Below are 19,525 nucleotides of genomic sequence, written 5' to 3' on the forward strand. Positions count from 1 at the left end.
GTCATTCGGGAACCTCGAATTTATTGGGAACACGAGTCATTCGGGAACCTCGAATTTATTGGGAACACGAGTCATTCGGGAACCTCGAATTTATTGGGAAACCCGAGTCATTTGGAAACCTCGAATTTATCGGGAAACTCGAGTCATTCAGGAACCTCGAATTTATTACGAAACCGAGTCATTCGGGAACCTCGACTTTATTGAAAAACTCGAGTCATTCGGGAACCTCGAATTCATTGGGAAACCCGAGTCATTCGGGAACCTCGACTTTATTGAAAAACTCGAGTCATTCGGGAACCTCGAATTCATTGGGAAAACCGAGTCATTCGGGAACCTCGAATTTATTGGGAACCCGAGTCATTCGGGAACCTTGAATTTATTAGGAGACCCGAGTCATTCAGGAACCTCGGATTTATTGAGAAACCCGAGTCATTTTGGAACCTCGAAATTTTCGGGAACCCCGAATTTATTGGAAAACCCGAGTCATTCGGTAACGTCGAAATTGTCGGGAAACCCGAGTTATTTCGGAACCTTGAATTTATTGAGAAACTCGAGTCATTCGGGAACCTCGAATTTATTGGGAAACCCGAGTCATTCGGGAACCTCGAATTTATTGGGAAACTGAGTCATTGAGGAACCTCGAATTTATCGGGAAAACCGAGTCATTCGGGAACCTCGAATTTATTGGGAACCCGAGTCATTCGGGAACCTTGAATTTATTAGGAGACCCGAGTCATTCAGGAACCTCGGATTTATTGAGAAACCCGAGTCATTTTGGAACCTCGAAATTTTCGGGAACCCCGAATTTATTGGAAAACCCGAGTCATTCGGTAACGTCGAAATTGTCGGGAAACCCGAGTTATTTCGGAACCTTGAATTTATTGAGAAACTCGAGTCATTCGGGAACCTCGAATTTATTGGGAAACCCGAGTCATTCGGGAACCTCGAATTTATTGGGAAACCCGAGTCATTCGGGAACCTCGAATTTATTGGGAAACTGAGTCATTGAGGAACCTCGAATTTATCGGGAAAACCGAGTCATTCGGGAACCTCGAATTTATTAGGAGACCCGAGTCATTCAGGAACCTCGAATTTATTGAGAAACCCGAGTCATTTTGGAACCTCGAAATTTTCGGGAACCCCGAATTTATTGGAAAACTCGAGTCATTCGGGAACGTCGAAATTGTCGGGAAACTCGAGTTATTTCGGAACCTTGAATTTATTGGGAGACCCGAGTCATTCAGGAACCTCGAATTTATTGAGAAACCCGAGTCATTCTGGAACGTCGAATTTATTGGGAAACCCGAGTCATTGGGGAACCTCGAAATTTTCGGGAAACCCTATTCCTTCGGGAATCTCGACATTTTTGGTATCTCAACTCGACCCGAAGATCGTGTTCCCGATATTTTCGGGTTCTCGCACACTTCTAGTGCTATTAGATAGGGATCGTCTGACGCGTCTGATCATGGCCAACCAATTCTACTTCTTGCATATACTGGAGCACGCGAACTCATCGGATCTTTAAAGTCAGTTTACTCGAAAACGAAGCCGCAAACGAAAAAACATTACTGTTTCTTTTCGACTTATTTTTTCATGTAGATTCCCCCCCCCCTTGCGGGTTGTACCACTCGTTACATGACACCCTGTATTTTCAGAGTGCCTTTCTTGACATATATGAATGAAATTAAATGAAGCTTACCTACCTATTTTTATTTAAAGAAGTAGAATGAAATATAAAGGGATGAAATGATAGCACACTTAACGAAAAACTTGAAATATGTAAACATTGATGCTTCATATTTTGTAGGACCTCCTGTACATCTAACGAATAATTGATTAATCACCACATTTTGGCCGAAATTCACATAACTTGTCGTTAATAAGTTGTTTCTCCACGAAAATAAAAATCGAATTTATGGACGTTACAATAAAATTTATTTACAAGTAAAATTTGACGTCTAAATTGAAATTAAAGCTGGGATTTTAAGGATCAGCTTTATAGCCACGCAAGTGATCTATAATAATCCTGTAGACCGTAATAGTATTTCTCGATTAAAACGTTTTATAACTAGACAGCGGTTCTTTATGCAAAATAAGAATTTTCTACCTGATCTGCAACAAAATAGAGTGAAATCGAAATTTATTTTCTTTCTTAATATGTTTAATGAGTCGAAAATAATATAACAGTGTTTTGTAAATTCTTCCAACGTTTTCACTGTTTCGAATTACTCCTTTTGTCATAAAATCCGCTGTCTATTTATAAACTTTTGCATAACTGTATACAACAACCTAACACACACTTTGCCAATTACGTTTTACAATGAATGTTTGCTGTTCGGTAACTTATACACACCTGAGAAACGTAATACCTGCGCCATCATTTTGTCCCGTTTGCGAACCGCAATATTCATTCCGTGAATTTTGTTGAAGTAAATATTGCGGATAATATGTATGTACATACATGCCCAAGGATGTTGACATATTAAAATATTCGTTCTCTTCAGTTTGTAGTACCAAATGAGAAAAACTAGAGTGCTATCTGTTTGTCTCGGAGTGTGCCCAAGGTGGTTCGCCTTCTACCCTTACCAGCTTAGCTTGTAGACTGTTCTCGACCCGAGTTGCGTTATTTGAGTTACGCTTAGGCGATTCTACTCGCAGGATGTACACCGTGTTTGAAGTCAGCCTCATCGGCAACGTATTTGGACGCAGGATGAAATGTAATTGTCCAGAGTGGAGATTACATGGTGCTGCACTCGATCCTCCCGAAGGGAACTGCGGGGGTGTAAAACGTGCGTGTCTTCGTGCAAATTTGAAATTTCGGGGTGGTGCCTTACGGCTGTGATTTAGAACCATGACCGTGAGTCAATTAGGAATGCTTACGTACGTCTACCAAAAGTTCAATATTTAAATCAACAAATTCTGATCTTTGATATTAACACTAGGTTTACGGACCACTAAAAGTCACTATTTTACATTACTTTATAAAAATAACAAGAATATATCTGTCCAAATTTTTTGCCATTTTTTAAACAGTATAAACATCTAACTTCACAATCACAAAAATTAAAAATATTAAATTAAATTAAAAATATTACAAAACTGTCATTTTTGACGGTCAAGTAAACCTAGTGCCAACGAACCATTGTTTCGGATATTCTGTGGACATCAATTTGTTCGTTAAAATTAGATTCCGTAAGGAAGATAAATAAATAAAATTTATTAATATAATCATGATATTAACCGCAAAATGCAACAAATTTTATGAATTTTGCTATGCTTCTTCTGGCTGCGTGATACATTTAATTTCGCGTTTTATTCAGATTTTTAATAATTTAACTAACAAGTTAATCAGCATCCATGAAATATGCAAAATGGCTGTTTACATTTGAATATTTGACGTTTAAACGGTATGTGTGAACTTTCATGATTGAATCTATATCAATAAAGAATGATGTCTAAAAACCCTACAAATATTAAATATAAAAACTTGAAACTACTGAATGTTATGATGACATTAATTTAATATCATTTGTAACTTAAAATCTCTCGGTCACAGAAATGGTAATGTGGTGCGTGAAAAAAATGTGAGCAGTTCCAAATTCAATTAGTGCTATGTCGTCTTGGACTTTTTTCATTTTATAAAAAATCACGAATGCCAGTTTCATTTTATTTTCCGTTTATTGAAACTTTTAACAAAGATCCATTTCCGTTCAATTTTTGTTCACGCGCAACAATGTATGCAATTTAAAAGCCAAAATCGAAAAATCTTCTCGGAGCTTTTAGTTTCATTGACACATTTACGTGCGCTATAAAGTGTCGAAACTCGAAAATCTACGTATTATATTTTGATAGCTTTTGCGGTTTACCGTTTCGTTTCTTTCGTTGTATATTCGCGTGCTTGTTGTACGAATAATTCGGCTATATTATCGACAGCATTTAAAACACTGCAACCCAGTTTCGAGGATCATCTGACTCGACGTTTCCGTTGCCGTTCGATCGCCACGAATGTTTATCAGTGCTGGCTAAAACACCCGGCAAACACGGAACGAATTGTAATTCGCAGCGGGGGGGATTAGACTAAAATCGAATTTCACCGACATTTTAGTTTGCGAGGAATTTTTTGCCTCGCCAGCTTCGAGGAGGATTCGTTTGACACGTTCGGCTGATTTTTGCACGAGGATTCGTCCCGCGCGCGCTCGTCCCGACCGCGATGTTTACCATACCGTTCGCGTTCGCCGATAGAATCGAGTACGTGCGAAATAATTCGATTTGCTCCACTTTTTTTCCCCCGGGGGGCGAACGATATATTGGAAAACGCAGTGTACACGCGCCTCCACGACGATACTGTGTTCGATTATTAAACGATCGCGGGGACGGATCGAAGCGATCGTCGTACGAGATGCGAGCGAAATTCGTCATCGGACGTTCATTGATTCCGCAGTGATCGCCGTGCCGAGTAATTGAACCGCGTCGATGGACGAGGTATGACGCGTTCGACGTGTCCGTGATTAAAAGATAGCCAACCCCCGATGGTCGCCCTCGAAATCCGTGTTTTGCGAAATCGTTTCTGCGCCAACTTGACGCTTTTGCGAACTGAAATTCTGGGATACATTTTCGTTACTCCGTTGCGATTACATTTGTTTCGTTGAGCTCGTGGGAAAGCAATTTATAGATGGCGTTCCAGGAATAGTGCACGTCCTTGAAGAGATTCCCGAGGTCATTTGAAGTAACTTTTCCCTTTGCGAAATTGCTCTCGGCTGTTTTCTTAAGGAGTTATTAACGAAAAACACGAACCAATCAGAGCGCGGCTACGTTCGTACGGCCGTATGCGACGTTCTGATTGGTCCGGGCTTTTCGTTAATAACTCGTTAACGAAGCCGCGCAGAGCGTTCTCGCAAAGCAAAAAGTTACTTCAAATGATCTCAGGAATCCCTTGAAGGACTTACGGCAGTTTTAGGACACCCTGTATATCAATTTATTACGACGTTACCGTATTATCTTCAGCCTAGTTCACGTAATTTTTTGAGATTTTAATTCCGTTACCAGTTACCACATTGTTATGTCGTTGTTGCAGAAAATGAGTATTTCTGTAACCTTTTTGCCACTTTCAACTAATAATTATTGAAATGCGGTACAAAACGAATATTATTTTTCCGTTAACCAACGACAGTCATATCGACTTCATCTTTTGTGCCAAATTAAATGGGACAGGTGCGATACTTTGACGTGCAATAGATTTTTCTGGATCAACAGGTACGGGGACAATGGGGACTTTCTCGTTTTTTTTTTGTTATACGTCACAGGGCTTGATTTTTTATGTGAATAACTCTTGTCAAACTGAATAATATTTATTAGAAGCGTTTGTTATTCCACATAGTTAGAATTATAATGTGAAATAAATTTCCCTTTTAACAATAAATACGTTCAGGCACAAGCTGTAGTTCAAGCTACTTAAAATACAACTTGTACTTTTTTCAAAATATGAAATAGTACAGGGTGATCGGCACAACCGGAAATGGGGTGATTCTAGATCAGGGTTGGGCACATTTTATTTGAAATAAGATAACAAATAATCACTTGAAGTAATAAATTATTTTAAATACTTTACTATTTTTATTTGATTAATAACATAAAGAAAGTACTTTTATTTTGCATTTAATTCAAATCAGTTATTTTAAACAATTTCTCATTTGAAATACTTGACTCAAATAAAAGAACAAATTTCACATGAAACGTTACATTGAATTAATTAATTAGCTGAGTTGTGTAACAACTTGTTGGACCCACACAAAATGATTAGGCGTGTGTGAGTATCGAGTCTCGATTCTGGTCAGGATTCCGAAAGTTTGTTAACACATAAATATGTTTGGCTATTTGTGATTTTATGTTCATCCGAAACCCGTTTCACTTTCAAGTTTGAAAGCATTTTCATATACCGTAGCGTAATCAAATACGATTATACAAATATCCAAACGCGCGAGGGAAATGTTACACGAAATATTCGGTGCGAAATGGTATTATTTTATTTTAACTTCGTAGAAACGAAATTGGTATTAATATTGCCAGAGTCAATAAACGGTTCGCGAGGTGCTTGTACAGCACGAACGAAGCTGTTTCGCTGTTGCTACAAGTATGAGAAATCGTATGTGATTGCATTTCCACCAATCCATAACGTCGGTTTTTCTACGGAGAATTTTCTCGAAAAAGTAAATTTTATGATACACTATGTATTCTGATACATTTAAACATTGAAAATTGATATTTGTGTGGAGTTCAATTATAATCAATAGAGCTTTATGCATTTACAGCATGTACAGTTTTGTAAAATGCTAGGAAACGTATATATGAATCAGAATTAGTTTATTTCTAAAATGAGGAGTGTTTTAGTTGATGAAGGAAATTTTTTCCAAATTCTGACGTGTTGAATTGCGTATAGAAATAAGAATTTGCATAACGATCCGCTGTCTAATAATCAGGTACACGTCTTATTGTCAATTAATATTTCTATCAATGAACCTGAAGCTTACAATATCAATTTGGGGTTAAACTTTGCCTCAGGAAACCAGGAATTTGAAACTTTTCTTTATGTAATCCTGTAGATTTTGGCGAGAAAATTCCGAAAATCCAAGTTTTAAGGTTAGGAAGTCCCTGGTTCGAAAGTTATGTGTGTAAAGATGTGCGATTTTCAGTTTTTGACAGGTAAGGACGCCACCATGTTGGTATGTGGCGACCATCACGCGTAATAATGTTTGGTTTGAAATAATCTCGTACTACTTTAATAAGTAATTTTTCCTTATATTATTTCGTTATTTGGAATTTATTTGAAAAATTTTTCATGTTATTTTTTATTTGGTCAATTAGTTTTTGAAATCTCAAATATTCTAATTCTATCATTCAAAATTATTTGTTACTCTACTTGAGACGAAGTATTTGAAATGAAAAATTACTTGAAAACAATTTACTTGAATTGAACACATATAAAAATACTTTTTTACTTTTTATTTCAAATAAAGTGTGTTCAACCCTGGTAGGCAGACAATTTCGAGAAAGCGTATATTAGTTGAAACTATTATCGGTCAAGTCTGGTCACGGCGATTATGTTGTCGATGATAGCAGTGTTAGTGAAATCCATATCGGTGATTTTAATATAATCCGTTATTAATTGGCACTTGTGAATTTGAAAGCAATTTGATAGAATATTTCGCGAAAGTTTCAATGCTCGTTAATGGAGACTTCCGGCCATATCCATGATGTGCATGAAAATAAGGTAAATCCGGACCGCGGGGTTTTTAAAATTCTCTATTTTATCCTCGCGTTTACGAAAAGAAAAAAAAATATAGAGTGGATGGGCAATCTCAGCTGGAAGGAATCACCTCAAAGCTTAGTCAGCGTTACACGAGTTTCGGTCGTTTTCAATTATCCTAAAAGTCAGCTCGGAATAGGCTCCGCGGGAAAATGAAATTGCAGATTTTTTTGTTGTTGTTGATATGAAAACACTCTTTAGGGTCCGGTTACATCATACCCGGTGTTCTGGGGATTATTAAATTAGAAGGAGGAAATTGATTATAAAAACCTCGACACGTGAATATTTCTTACAACTGCTCCTTTCAAGTTACCTTTGCAAAATGTATAATTATGAAATAATGTCAGCGCAGTTAATAGATATGAGCCGTAACGAAAACCACGATACAACTGAGAATAAATGAAATTTTATGTGAAAAATTAAATCACAAATATGAAAAAATTTTTTCTCATTGGTGGCCCCATTTGCGAAAAAATGTGATTTGAAAATTCTTTTAGTAGACGTGCACTTCGTTAGTTTTCAACTAAATGGAGCAGGAATAAGCTACCGGATATCTTGTTACCAGAAAATGTGCAGAAATTATGCAATAAAATGTTCTTCTTTCTAATTTCGTTCCCGAGAAAATCCAATTTGAATGTTTGTCGAGTGCCCCCGTATTTAGTCGAATCGAAATAGAACGCTACAAACAAGGAAGTGTTATTCCATATTTATCAACTGTACTCGAGAATAAAATAATTGACGAAGTGCGCGTGTACTCGATAAATAAATGATTTTAGCCTTTTAACTGCATGACTTTTCAATCATGAACATTTGGGGAGACGTAACGTAAGCCAAATAAAATTGACATAACGAATTGCCACGTAAATACAATGCAGTATATACAGAGTTTACTCGACATATGTCCAAAACACGGGTCTAGCCAGGGACATATATCGAGCAGGAGGTACTATTCTTTGATCCACGCGACCTTCTTGGCCCTTCACGGGGTATACCCGGCGGCAGTGGGGATAGTTCTAGGACTTTTATCTGCTAGGCATTTGGGACATATACAGAGTAAACACTGTACCAGAGTGGCCAGATTAAAACTTGACTCCCCCCTCTACCTTCCCCTTCTACGACTCTATTCCCCCACGCACTGCCCGGTCACGTGACGCGTGCATGCGTCGCAATGTCACGTGACTAGTCCGCTACTGGCAGAGAGGGGGCAACTCCCCCCCCCCCCCCCCCCATTCCCCTGATCTGGTGGCTCTGAAAAATTTTAGTTATTCAGATGGCTTGTCTTAGGTGCCCCACCCTGTATAATTGTTACTGTTTACGACTGTTCACTGCTTTATTTAAGAATTTTTGGGAACACATTTTTGAAGGTATTTCTTGTAGACACGTCAATTACATTTAATCGCAAACGGAGTAATGAAATGTCGATTTCGTAGAGTTGATGCGTGAACATAAAATTAATTTTAATAGTACAGTGTAACTCTTTATATGATTCCGTCCGGAGGTTGGTTCACATAATCGGATGATTGATACACTAAGAGTCCACCTGCCTCCCACTACTGACCATGATTTTTGGTTCGTTTTTGGTTCATAAAGAGAATTTCGCTCGGCCAGAGTTCACTCAACCAGGCATCGCTATAATTTAGTTCATATAAACGGAGTTGAAGTCAGGCGCCTATGGGCGCCAACAGTACCTCGAAAGCAAATTTTAAAAACGCCTTTGGGCGCCAACAACCAAATGGCTAAAATACACGCGCGCAATGCAAATACAACGAGTATTCGCGAAATTGAAATACACGGGTACCCGTATACTTAACCCTTTGCACTTGGCGCTATTTTCATTCTAAAACTAAATTTTTCTTCCGTCATGGAATATTTTCATTTTATTCATACGAAACTAATCCGATTACCACATATAATATTTAAAGGTTTAGTAATCCATTAAATAGAAATTTTGTAATGTAACAAATATTTTGTAATATTTTTTCTAATTTCTTTGAAATAATGCCACAACAATTTCTAGTGGTGCTTCAGGGTCAGCACTCGAGTGCAAAGGGGTTAATATTGCACAGATTAAGATCCGTATTCGTTTATTACACGCGTACCACGTGTGTTTACATACACGCGAAATAGGGATCTGTGGTTATTGCCCGGTTCCGTCCCGACTCGCTAGAGAATGGCGATTTGAAGTCCCCCGAGCGCATAAAGCGACACGATGATCCTCGTGCTCGATCTCGTTGCGATCCACCATCGGTCTTTCGTCTCTGCTGGCTCTCCTGACTCTCGTGGTAGAGTCGTCGGGAGACCGTCGCATCGCGTCGCGTCGCGTCGCGTCGCGTCGGTCAATCCGTCACACTAGATGTTCGCTTAAAGGCACCGAGAAGATACAACCGCCGGGCTCTCCGTATTCCTCCCACGGCTCTCCGCTGAGAACACCAATGAGTTCCGGTCACGGCACCCCTCAGGATTCGCCCCACGTGGCCAGACATCGGAGAGACTCGGAACACTCGTCTGGCGTCGGATCAAGACGAGGCTCGTCCGACGTCGTTTCGCCTTTGCCGGAAGGTCCCTCCGGGTCGCCGGACGGAAGGGCTCGTCGACGATCGGACTACAGTCCTCATCAGGGTAGGTCTCGGATGGTTTTACTCTCTACCCTTCTTGTTTCCATCCACCGCTGATCGAAAGACAATTGTCGATGATACCATATTATTTGGTCATTGCAAAAGACTTGATTCGATTTTCGGTTTAATCGTCATTTTTTCTTTGTTACAAAAAATGTTAGACAGTCAGATTTATTCGAAAAGCTTCGAAAGACGTACAATTTTAAACTGTTCTCTGAAGAGCGAACGAGGTAGAAATCTGACCATTCTGACAATGTTTGGAATGATCATATACAGGGTGTCTCGCGTACACTACCGCTCAAAAGTATCCGGACACTCCGCGGTGGATGCGTGGATGAATCTTGTATTTATGTTTAGTGTATTGGTAAGTTCCACATACATAATTTTTAATTCAACCCTTTGCACTCGAAGCTATTTTAACTCCAAAACGAAACATTTCTTCCGACCTAGAATATTTCCATTCTACATATTCTTTTCATGTTGTACATACGAAAATGGTGCAATTTACTCGTACAATACTGAAGTGTTTAGTAATTTATTAAATAGGAACAAATTTAATAATGTAAAAAATCTTTTGAATAATGATACAGCAATTTTTAGTGGCGCCATTCGAGTGCTAAGGGTTAGAACGTTAAACATTTCATAAGAAACTAATAAAAATCGATTTTAGTCACTGAAATAACTTTTATGCAATGCTAATAAATATTTCGCAAGTATCCGGATACTTTTGGGCGGTAGTGTAAGTGCGGCCCCCAGAATATCCTCTTTAATTTTGACAAAGTAAAATCGAGAAAATCAAGTTTGAAAATGCAGCGAATACGCGCGCCGTTCGATAGGAATCGTCTGACGCGTCTGACCATGACCGACCCATTCCACTTCCTGCCTGTACTAAAGCACGCGAACCCAAGGGATCTTTAAACTCGATTTATTTGAAAAGAAGACGTTAAACGAAAAAATGTTACTCCTTTTTTCGATTTATACCTACATGTAGAATCACTCCCTGTACGCTTGTACGTGTTATTTCGACACACCCTGTATAAGCACGACAAGATGTTTGGTTTAGCAAATAGTCGTCTCTACGTTGATAGGAAGTTGGAGCCTTATCTTTAACAGAAAATGATCTTTCATCAAAATTAATTTTTAACAAATTAGCGCCATTTTAAAGAGACGAGTCCTTGTTTTCGCTCACTAATCTCTGTCTATGCATCAGTGGAGACTTTCTTCATTCGCATACTGCAGGATTGAAATTTATAGTTAGGTAAATGCAAGTTAAAAAAATGTATGTTAAATGTATGTTATTATGTGTTAACACAATGTTGTGTAAATATGAATTACGTTTTGTGTAATTCGTTCACAGTACTAAATATCATAAATGCTATGCAGAAGGAATCAGAAAGAATGTTCATTCGGTCCTAGAAAGATATAAAGCGAATCTTCATGCTCGGTTATGTCTTATGACTAGACCGTGGATTTTATGCATTTATGACAAAAATGAGTGGCTGCAATTTGACGTAATGTACAGATTAAAAGAACTGAATATAATAAATATGTCATTTTCGGCCTAGCGAAATTATTAAAGATATTATAAGAATTATTATAAGAAGTTTGTGCATCAATTGGAAGACACAGAAGCCATATCTTTCTCGAATAATTTTAATGTAGTGAAAACGATATATTAATACTCTTAAAGTTTTTTAATCTTTTCAATGTTTTAAATTGCATCTATTCACTAAATCCATAAAATCCTCGGTCTACTTGTAACAAATGAAGAAGATCTGTATTTTGCATAAAGATCCTCAATCTACTTGTGGCCGCGTTTTGATGATTCAGACATTGCCACTCGGATGCTGTGTTCAGTAAACCTGCAAACGAGGCAAGTTTCCGGCCGTAAATCTCGTTAACACCCGCAATATGAAATAGTAATACAGACTTTGACTAACAAGCTCCCATTCCAATAGTTAACACTCGTAGCAACACATCCGCAATCTCATACATATCGAAAAGAGAATTCGAGAATCACTATATCTTGTACAGGGTGTTCCGTTATTGATGGTACAACCGTGGAGGGGATGATTCTACGTAAGAAAATTGGTCGAAAATATCGAATGAATTTTTTTCATTTGTCGCCTTGTATTCGAGGAAATCGAGTTTGAAAATTCGGCGAACACGCGGGCTGTCGAATAGGAATCGTCTGACGTGTCTGACCATGGCCGACTGATTCTACTTCCTACAAATGCTAGGCACTTGACCGATCTTGAAACTCGATTTTCTCGAAAACAAAACCTCAAACGAAAAAAATTTATTCCGTATTTTCGACTAATTTTCTCATGCAGAATCACCCCTCCATGATTGTACCAGCAATATTGGGACACTCTGAATTATCGATCATAACAGAAGCGCGGTGGTAAGAGATACGACACAGTCAAAATTCGAATAAAAAAAAACACCAAAACGTATATGTAAGCGACAACAACGTGATATATATTTCTAAAAGTTGAAGTCATGTATCACGCTTCACGATTCAGCAATACACGTATATATAGTTGCTTTCGTGCAGCCAATATTTCAAAATATTGCCGTAAATCGGCGTAGCAGGATCTACGACTCCACGCAATTGGGAAAAACGAGATACAGCATCGAGGATCACAATTCCGATCCACACATCTCGTACAATCAAATTACTTACCATTATTTATACTTATCCACCGTTTTTATAGTTATGGATAGAGGTCGAAGTGAAACTTTAGGATAACTGTGCAATTAGAAAATAAAACAGATTAAATTTATTTATACTACGGAAGCTGAAGAAAATATTCAAGAAGTATTTGTCTTTAGCGACTGTTATTCATATTAAAAAAAAACTACGCAACTCGTACATTAAAAATTTATATTTCTAATTAATACTTTCTAGCATAAATGACAAAAATGTTGTTTGCAATCTTGACATTAAGCGTTAGTTTAGACTGTGGATTTTTATGCAAAATAAAAATTGTCTGCATCGACTGCAAGATATGGAAACCAAATAGAATATTAATAATTTAAATAGATGAAAAATAATATATTGTCGTTTTTACATATTTTTAATTGTCCTATAATTTTAACACTATATTTACGGGGCACTAAAAGTGACTATTTTGCATTACTTTATAAAAATAACAAGAACGTGCTACCCACATTTTTAGCAATATTTAAAAAATAATATACACCCAAAGAAATAAATTTGCTAAATAATTTCTCATGTATGCACTCTTTTCTAAGAACCTTAATAATTTAAAATTAAAAATATTAGATCCCGTTATTTTGACGAGTCGCGTAAACCTAGTGTTAAATTTCATTTACTCAATTTTCCTATAAATTGCACAAAATCCACAAATCCGTTATTGGAAATACGCATTGGGTATTTTTTCGTGTATTATGGTTAGTATAATATGTAACTTTTATCAAAACCGGGCGGACCACTGAAGCAGGAGTGTGCGTGAAACTGCTGACACTTAAGCTCGGATACTGTTAGAATCCCGAAAATATTACACGACATAGGATTGTTGGGATTCCCGAGATTAGAGTACCGGAATATTGTCAATTAAGGAGCACTGATTTAGAATTATATGGTTCCATATTCAGGGATAATCTGTCATTTACATATTTCACCAATGGCACACGTATTTATTCATTTTACTATGTTTATTGCTTCAACTATTAGCCTTGAAAATACTGATAAGCAGTCTCATTGCTTTATTGTCTGGAATTATATATGAACTAACCATGACTGAACAATGTCGCATAATTTAAGATCTGAATATTAAAGAATATTTGAATTGGCCATTCGAGCAGTGTTGTTTACCAACTTCGGGTTATCAAATGGTAAATTGAACAATTTTTTGAAACGAGTTATGGCTTGTCGGACAACCTCGTGGGACCCATGAACTCTCGGCCCACTCAAGAACAATGTCAAATAAATAATAGGGGTACCCTAATCCGCAATACGTCGAAAGTCGCCCCGAGCCATCGTTTTATATCAAAAGAAAACTGTAACTCGCGTTTCAAAAAAAAAAATTACCTCGGAAATCATCCTTTTCATTTTCCTTCACTATTTCTGGGGCACCCTGTATACTCATATTACGAACTAAACTGCTGAGAAGTCGTAACAGTCGTGCAACATGCGACAGAGTTTTATGCCGCTCCTTCGTGTCGTTCATTTATTTGCCACTTACACGGTCCTCGTAATTTCTGATCGCCAAGCCCAGGGGATAATTGCAATTTAGTTAATTATCAGGCATGTCTGGCCTGTTTTATTCGTCCGGAAGATATGCGCAATTGAGCCGACCACAAACGCACCGGCCCACCCGATACCGCCCTCGACTATGAATTTTCTGGGTGGTTTTAAAACAGCCGCTTTGATGTGGACTTTATTTGACGTGGACCGTGTTTCCGCGATATTGAGATATAAATCGGATGCTGTTTGATCTCTTGTCGGTATTATTTCTCCTGAGGTAAACCGATGTTTTGCGACCCGGACGAGCTCTCTAGTATTTAGTTGGGGTATTTTTAAAAAATTGTTAACGTTGAGGAATTAATTCTATCGAGTATTCTATGGTGAGCTTCAATTATCACATTGAAACCGAAATTTTTATTACTTGAAATAAACATTTATAACTGAAATAAAATTGTTGTAGTCGATATAGCCTTCGGAGAAAACAAAAGCATACAATAAACATGAAGTTTCTTTCTTTTTTCTATGAAATTTTAAATTATGAAGATTTTCGAATCACAGTAATCACAAAATAAATAGTAGTGCAAGGGGTTAAAAATCCTCGGAGATCATAGGAAAAATCAAAAACTAACTTCGTGAGATCGTTATCATTTTTTAGATTTTAGTAGCATTTTAGTTTTAGGATTTTTAGAATATCTGGCAGGGAGAATACAATGTTGTATTCCTAACTTTCAGGAGTTTTTATGCAAAAATTGAAATTTGTAAGTTAGTAGGTCTCCACAATTACTACTTTCTTTTCTTAGTTTCTTACCTAACATGGACTCACGATTCATCGGGTCGAAGTCATTAAAATGATACATTTCACCGCGAAACTGAAATCGTCCAGATCGATGACATTCGGTCGCTATCAAAGGATATCGTAGTCTAGACATTGTGCGAGCTGCGTGTATGATTTAATAGGTTGGTATCCCTGCTCGTACCGTAGAAATAATTTTTCATTATTTTCCGAATAAAATTTGCAACGAGAAATATTATCAATGACGTCATACGTTCGAATTTTTCTCCGAAAATTTCATCTCGCTCCTGTTTTTCTCCCGAATTACATAGTTGTTGAAAACATCTAGCTATCTTGTAAAACGTATCTTTTTAATTTTTTCCATTCCTTAGAGCAGTTCCGACATAGATTAATGAATAAATGATTAAAGACCTAGGATAAGATAGGGATTTGATAAGAGTCAAATTTAATCTAAGCCAGGACAGAATCTTGAAATAATTAAAAAATATTATGGCGATTACGCTGGCCGTGGAAAACATTGGATAATCACCCAACACTAATTTCATCTCTTAATTGAGGTCGGCAGCTACCGGGCCATGGGAAATTAACATTTAAATAAAATATTAATAGCAGCATAGTAGTACAACATTAAAGCCCTTTTAAATGTTCGATGTCTAAGCGTTTCAGTTAATCAATCGTTCCGTAATTATTCTCTGCGAATCCATTATCCAGTGGCTGTTTCGTGCTGCAAGTTAACCTGCCTGAAGTTTGTGCCAGTTAAAACCGGTTATAACGTTGCGAAGGAAAATTATATCATTGAAAGATCTAGCCTTATCGCTTAATGAATGTGAATTTTGACTGCCAGCGCATAGAATAATTAATAATTCTTTCGCACGCTAACCCCGGAAATTATTTCATACAAAATATACCGCGAAGGAGGACGGTCTTAATTATAACGTAGCGTTTCGTTATGATCTTTTTATAGTCTCAAAAAATCAGATAACCCGCGTAAATCTCAAAGCGAAGCGACAGAATGGGCGTAACAAAACTCGGTTCAAGACATAGCTGGTAATTTGAAATAATAACTTTATAGCTGTTAGCATTTTGTCCTCGAAATGGCGTTCTTAAAACTCGCGTAGTGGAAAGTTGATGCCCTATCATAGCTGGAAACTTTACCTCAGGAAACCAGAAATTTTTAACTTTTTTTATCTGATCTTGTAGATTTTGGCAAGACAATGCCGAAAATCCAAGTTTTAATGTTAGGAATTCCCTGGTTCAAAAGTTATGCGTGTTTAAAGTTCAACGATTTCAAGCGTTTTTGACAGACAAGGGCGCCGCCATGTTGGTATGTATTTAATGTCGCGCGTCGTCTAACGAGCGGTGCCGCTAGGTGGCAGCATAAGCAAGATCAACCTTCTCGCGGATCCGCTCATTGGACAATATCCGAGTGCATACCAATATGGCGGCGCCCTTACCTGTCAAAAATGCTGAAAATCGGTCAACTTCAATCACGCATAACTTTTGAACCAGTGAATTCCTAACATTGAAACTTAGATTTTCGGCATTGTCTCTCCAAAATCTACCGGATTACATAAAAAAGTTAAAAAATTGTTGGTTTCCCGAAGTAAAGTTTAGCCACAGCTGTAATTACCGAACAAAATACCGATGAAAAGGCAATTATACTTTCGTCCAGTACTCTACGCCGTCTCAGTAAAAGAAACGCCTAAACGACCCACCGTTTCTCACGCACGAATTCAACATATGAGAACGCCCCTGTAATCTGTCTCTTTAATCCGTTCATTGATAAATTGTTGAACGATCGCCACAGTTTCTCGGCGTCGCACGCTTCAATGTCTAGGCAAACAATAGTTTATCAGAGCGCTCGAAGAAAGGGAGAAGAAAGAAAAGAAAAAAAGAAAGAAATGAGCGAGAAGAGAGCATCGTTCAGGTGATAGACGGTTGGGAAAGAGAAAAATGGCGTGGTTGAAAGGCGTGAAGGGGTCCGCCGCGCGTCGCAGCCACGTCTGAGAACACCGTTTATTCCAGTGCTATTCATTCCATTGCTCAGTCGCGTTCCACAAAAACTATCCGCGTCTACACTTCAAAGGGTTGAATGAGGGCCAGAGAGTGTGGCGAAGGGTTGCGGGTGTCCGTGCGTAGAATCGGCCACGAGGGATGCAGGAGCACAGGGGCGCGGGCGCGGCCGGTGACGCGGTGGGGCGTCGTAACTCGTAGCTACGATTGCGTGCAAAGCCGACCCCTCGCGTGGCCTTGCTTTCGCAGTGGAGTGAGTTTATCACTGTCAGGCATGGTAACGAGATAGTAAACAGTGTCGCGGAGAACGTCGAATACACCTTGCTCTCCACCACCCCTTGCGGCCACTATTTGCATCTAGATGAAATTTTTGTTGCGTTTTACGGCCGCTTCAATCTGTTTGATCGCGTTACAACGACACATCGAATCGTTGCCCCTGTAAATCCCCGTACACGATGTTTGATTGGACAATTTTATCGGAGTAGTCACTTCACCTTCTCCCTTCACACCGTTTTCACGTTACGATGATTCTATTATCCCTACCACCAACATTTCCGCTGCGCATGCTTATGCCAATGCATATTTTTATAGAAAACGTGTAGAAGTAATCTTAAAAAAATATTTTTTATTTTTGCATACGTTTTGCATACGTTTTAGTATTTCTCTCACGTAATAATAACCAAAAATATAACTATTTCCAATAAATATCTATCACGGCCAAGGAACAGTTTTTCACGTTGTCGTATTTTTGCATCTCTGTTACTTAAAAATTTATATATTTTTCACTGTCCAATGAACCGATACCATTTTATCTTCGGTAAAGTGACAAAAGGAGCAATGATGGTTTTAAATATTTTCCTTTTAATGTAAGCGTAAATAATTGATTCGGTGATGGCGTGAACAATTTTAATTGAACAATTTCTGCCAGAGGCCGTACAGCAACACGCAGTTTTAACAGCCTCAGACAGCATGAAAAAGAGAATACTCGGAAACTGTTATTTGTATTTTCCGTCGCTTGCTGCTACAAACGATGCAATTGCAGCCGGACATAAACCAGCCTGAAATACTTCCTGTTTCCAGCAGAGAAACAACCCTAAGAAATATCGTAGAACGCACGGCAAAAAGGCTTGTAGAATACCCGACTTGACCCGAACTATGCACCATGTTTCACGGTAGCAGACCACCGATCCAGACTTCAGATTTCGTACAAGGAAAACTTGTGCTCGTTGCGATACGGAAAGATGCAGAGGCGCGCCAAGCGTTTCCAGCTTATGCAAACTAAAACACAAACTTTTACAACCCTGGAACCCCGATAGTCATCTATCGTGAAAGTATTATCACTACTCCGGCTTGCACTATTTTCAGCCCCGTTGTTTGCCGATGGTTGCATCGGTTGCGTACATGTATGTTAATTTGATGCCTAGCCCCATAGAATTTCTGTTATATAAATATTGAAATACCTTTACGCAAAATATAATCTTTATACGTATTAGCTGTAAGGTTTGTGAATTGAAAACCCGGTTTATTTGGATGAATTTGTAAAATTCGAAAATCGGTTTTTAAATGTGAAAAATCCGATTTTATGTACTGGAATTTGTATGTTAGTACGGGGCAATTAGTAGGGGGACTCGTAAGTAATCAATTATTTTGAAATCTAAAACAAACTTTGTAGTAAATTCAAGTTTTTATTTCTTAATTTATTATATAATCTTCATCATTATCAAGGACGGTTTGCCATCTTTCCTGCAAATTTTCAATCCCCCTCTTATAGAAATCCAGGGCTCGTGAAGCAAAATATGATTCAAGGTGCCTCCTTACATCTTCTACAGAAGTGAATGTTTTATTTCTTAAATAATGCTCCAGAGATCTGAAAAGATGATAGTCAGAGGGGGTATCTATATTTGCAGTATTACACCTTTTGTGTGGGCTAATGATGCCCTCTTTTTCAATACTTCTGAATACAGCCGTTGTAATTGCTGACAATAAAACTCAGCAGTAACTGTTTCTCCAGGTTTCAACAACTCAAAGTGAATTATGCCACGACAGTCCCACCAAATGCACAGTGACACCTTTCTAAGTGATAAGCTAGGTTTAGGGGTTGATATTGCGGTTTGATTTGCAGAAACCCATTGCTTGGAACGCTTTATGTTACCATAAAGAATCCATTTTTCATCTCCGGTAACGATTCTGCTAAGAAATGGATCTCTACGAAATTTGGATAGCAATGAAGTGCAAAATTGATCGACGAATATTCTCGTTGGTCTCGGATAATTGATGCGGCGCCCATATTCCTTGCCTATATGCCTTTCCCATTTCGTGTAGGTGCCTTTGTATAGTTGACCGTGTGGACCCAAGGCTTCTCGATAATTCTTGTATACTTAATTTTGGATCAGCTTCCACTAGAGATTTTAGAGTGTCATCAAATTCAACTGGTCGTCCACTTCGAGGCCTGTCAGAGAGATCATAATCACCAGCAGCGAACCTTCTGAACCAACGTTGACACTTGTCGACCTTCAATACATCTCCATAAACATCGCAAATTTTCTTTGTTGTTACCGTTGCATGAAATCCCGCATGAAAATGATAAA

General features: G+C 38.2%; 1 protein-coding gene across 11 annotated transcripts in view; it reads left to right on the plus strand.

The window, feature by feature from the left end:
* Positions 1-19,525, plus strand: part of LOC143358660 (dystrophin, isoforms A/C/F/G/H) — a 930,016-nt gene that overhangs the window by 302,784 nt on the left and 607,707 nt on the right. For 9 of the 11 annotated variants that reach the window (XM_076795970.1, XM_076795971.1, XM_076795965.1 and 6 more), the window contains one exon: positions 9,671-9,922. The exons of the other annotated variants lie outside the window; for them this stretch is intronic. In XM_076795970.1, the coding sequence (XP_076652085.1) occupies positions 9,671-9,922 (252 nt within the window). The remainder of the gene's footprint in view (positions 1-9,670; positions 9,923-19,525) is intronic. 11 annotated transcript variants of the gene reach the window in all.

This window comes from Halictus rubicundus, chromosome 11 (assembly GCF_050948215.1).
Source record: "Halictus rubicundus isolate RS-2024b chromosome 11, iyHalRubi1_principal, whole genome shotgun sequence".
NCBI classification, from domain to species: domain Eukaryota; kingdom Metazoa; phylum Arthropoda; class Insecta; order Hymenoptera; family Halictidae; genus Halictus; species Halictus rubicundus.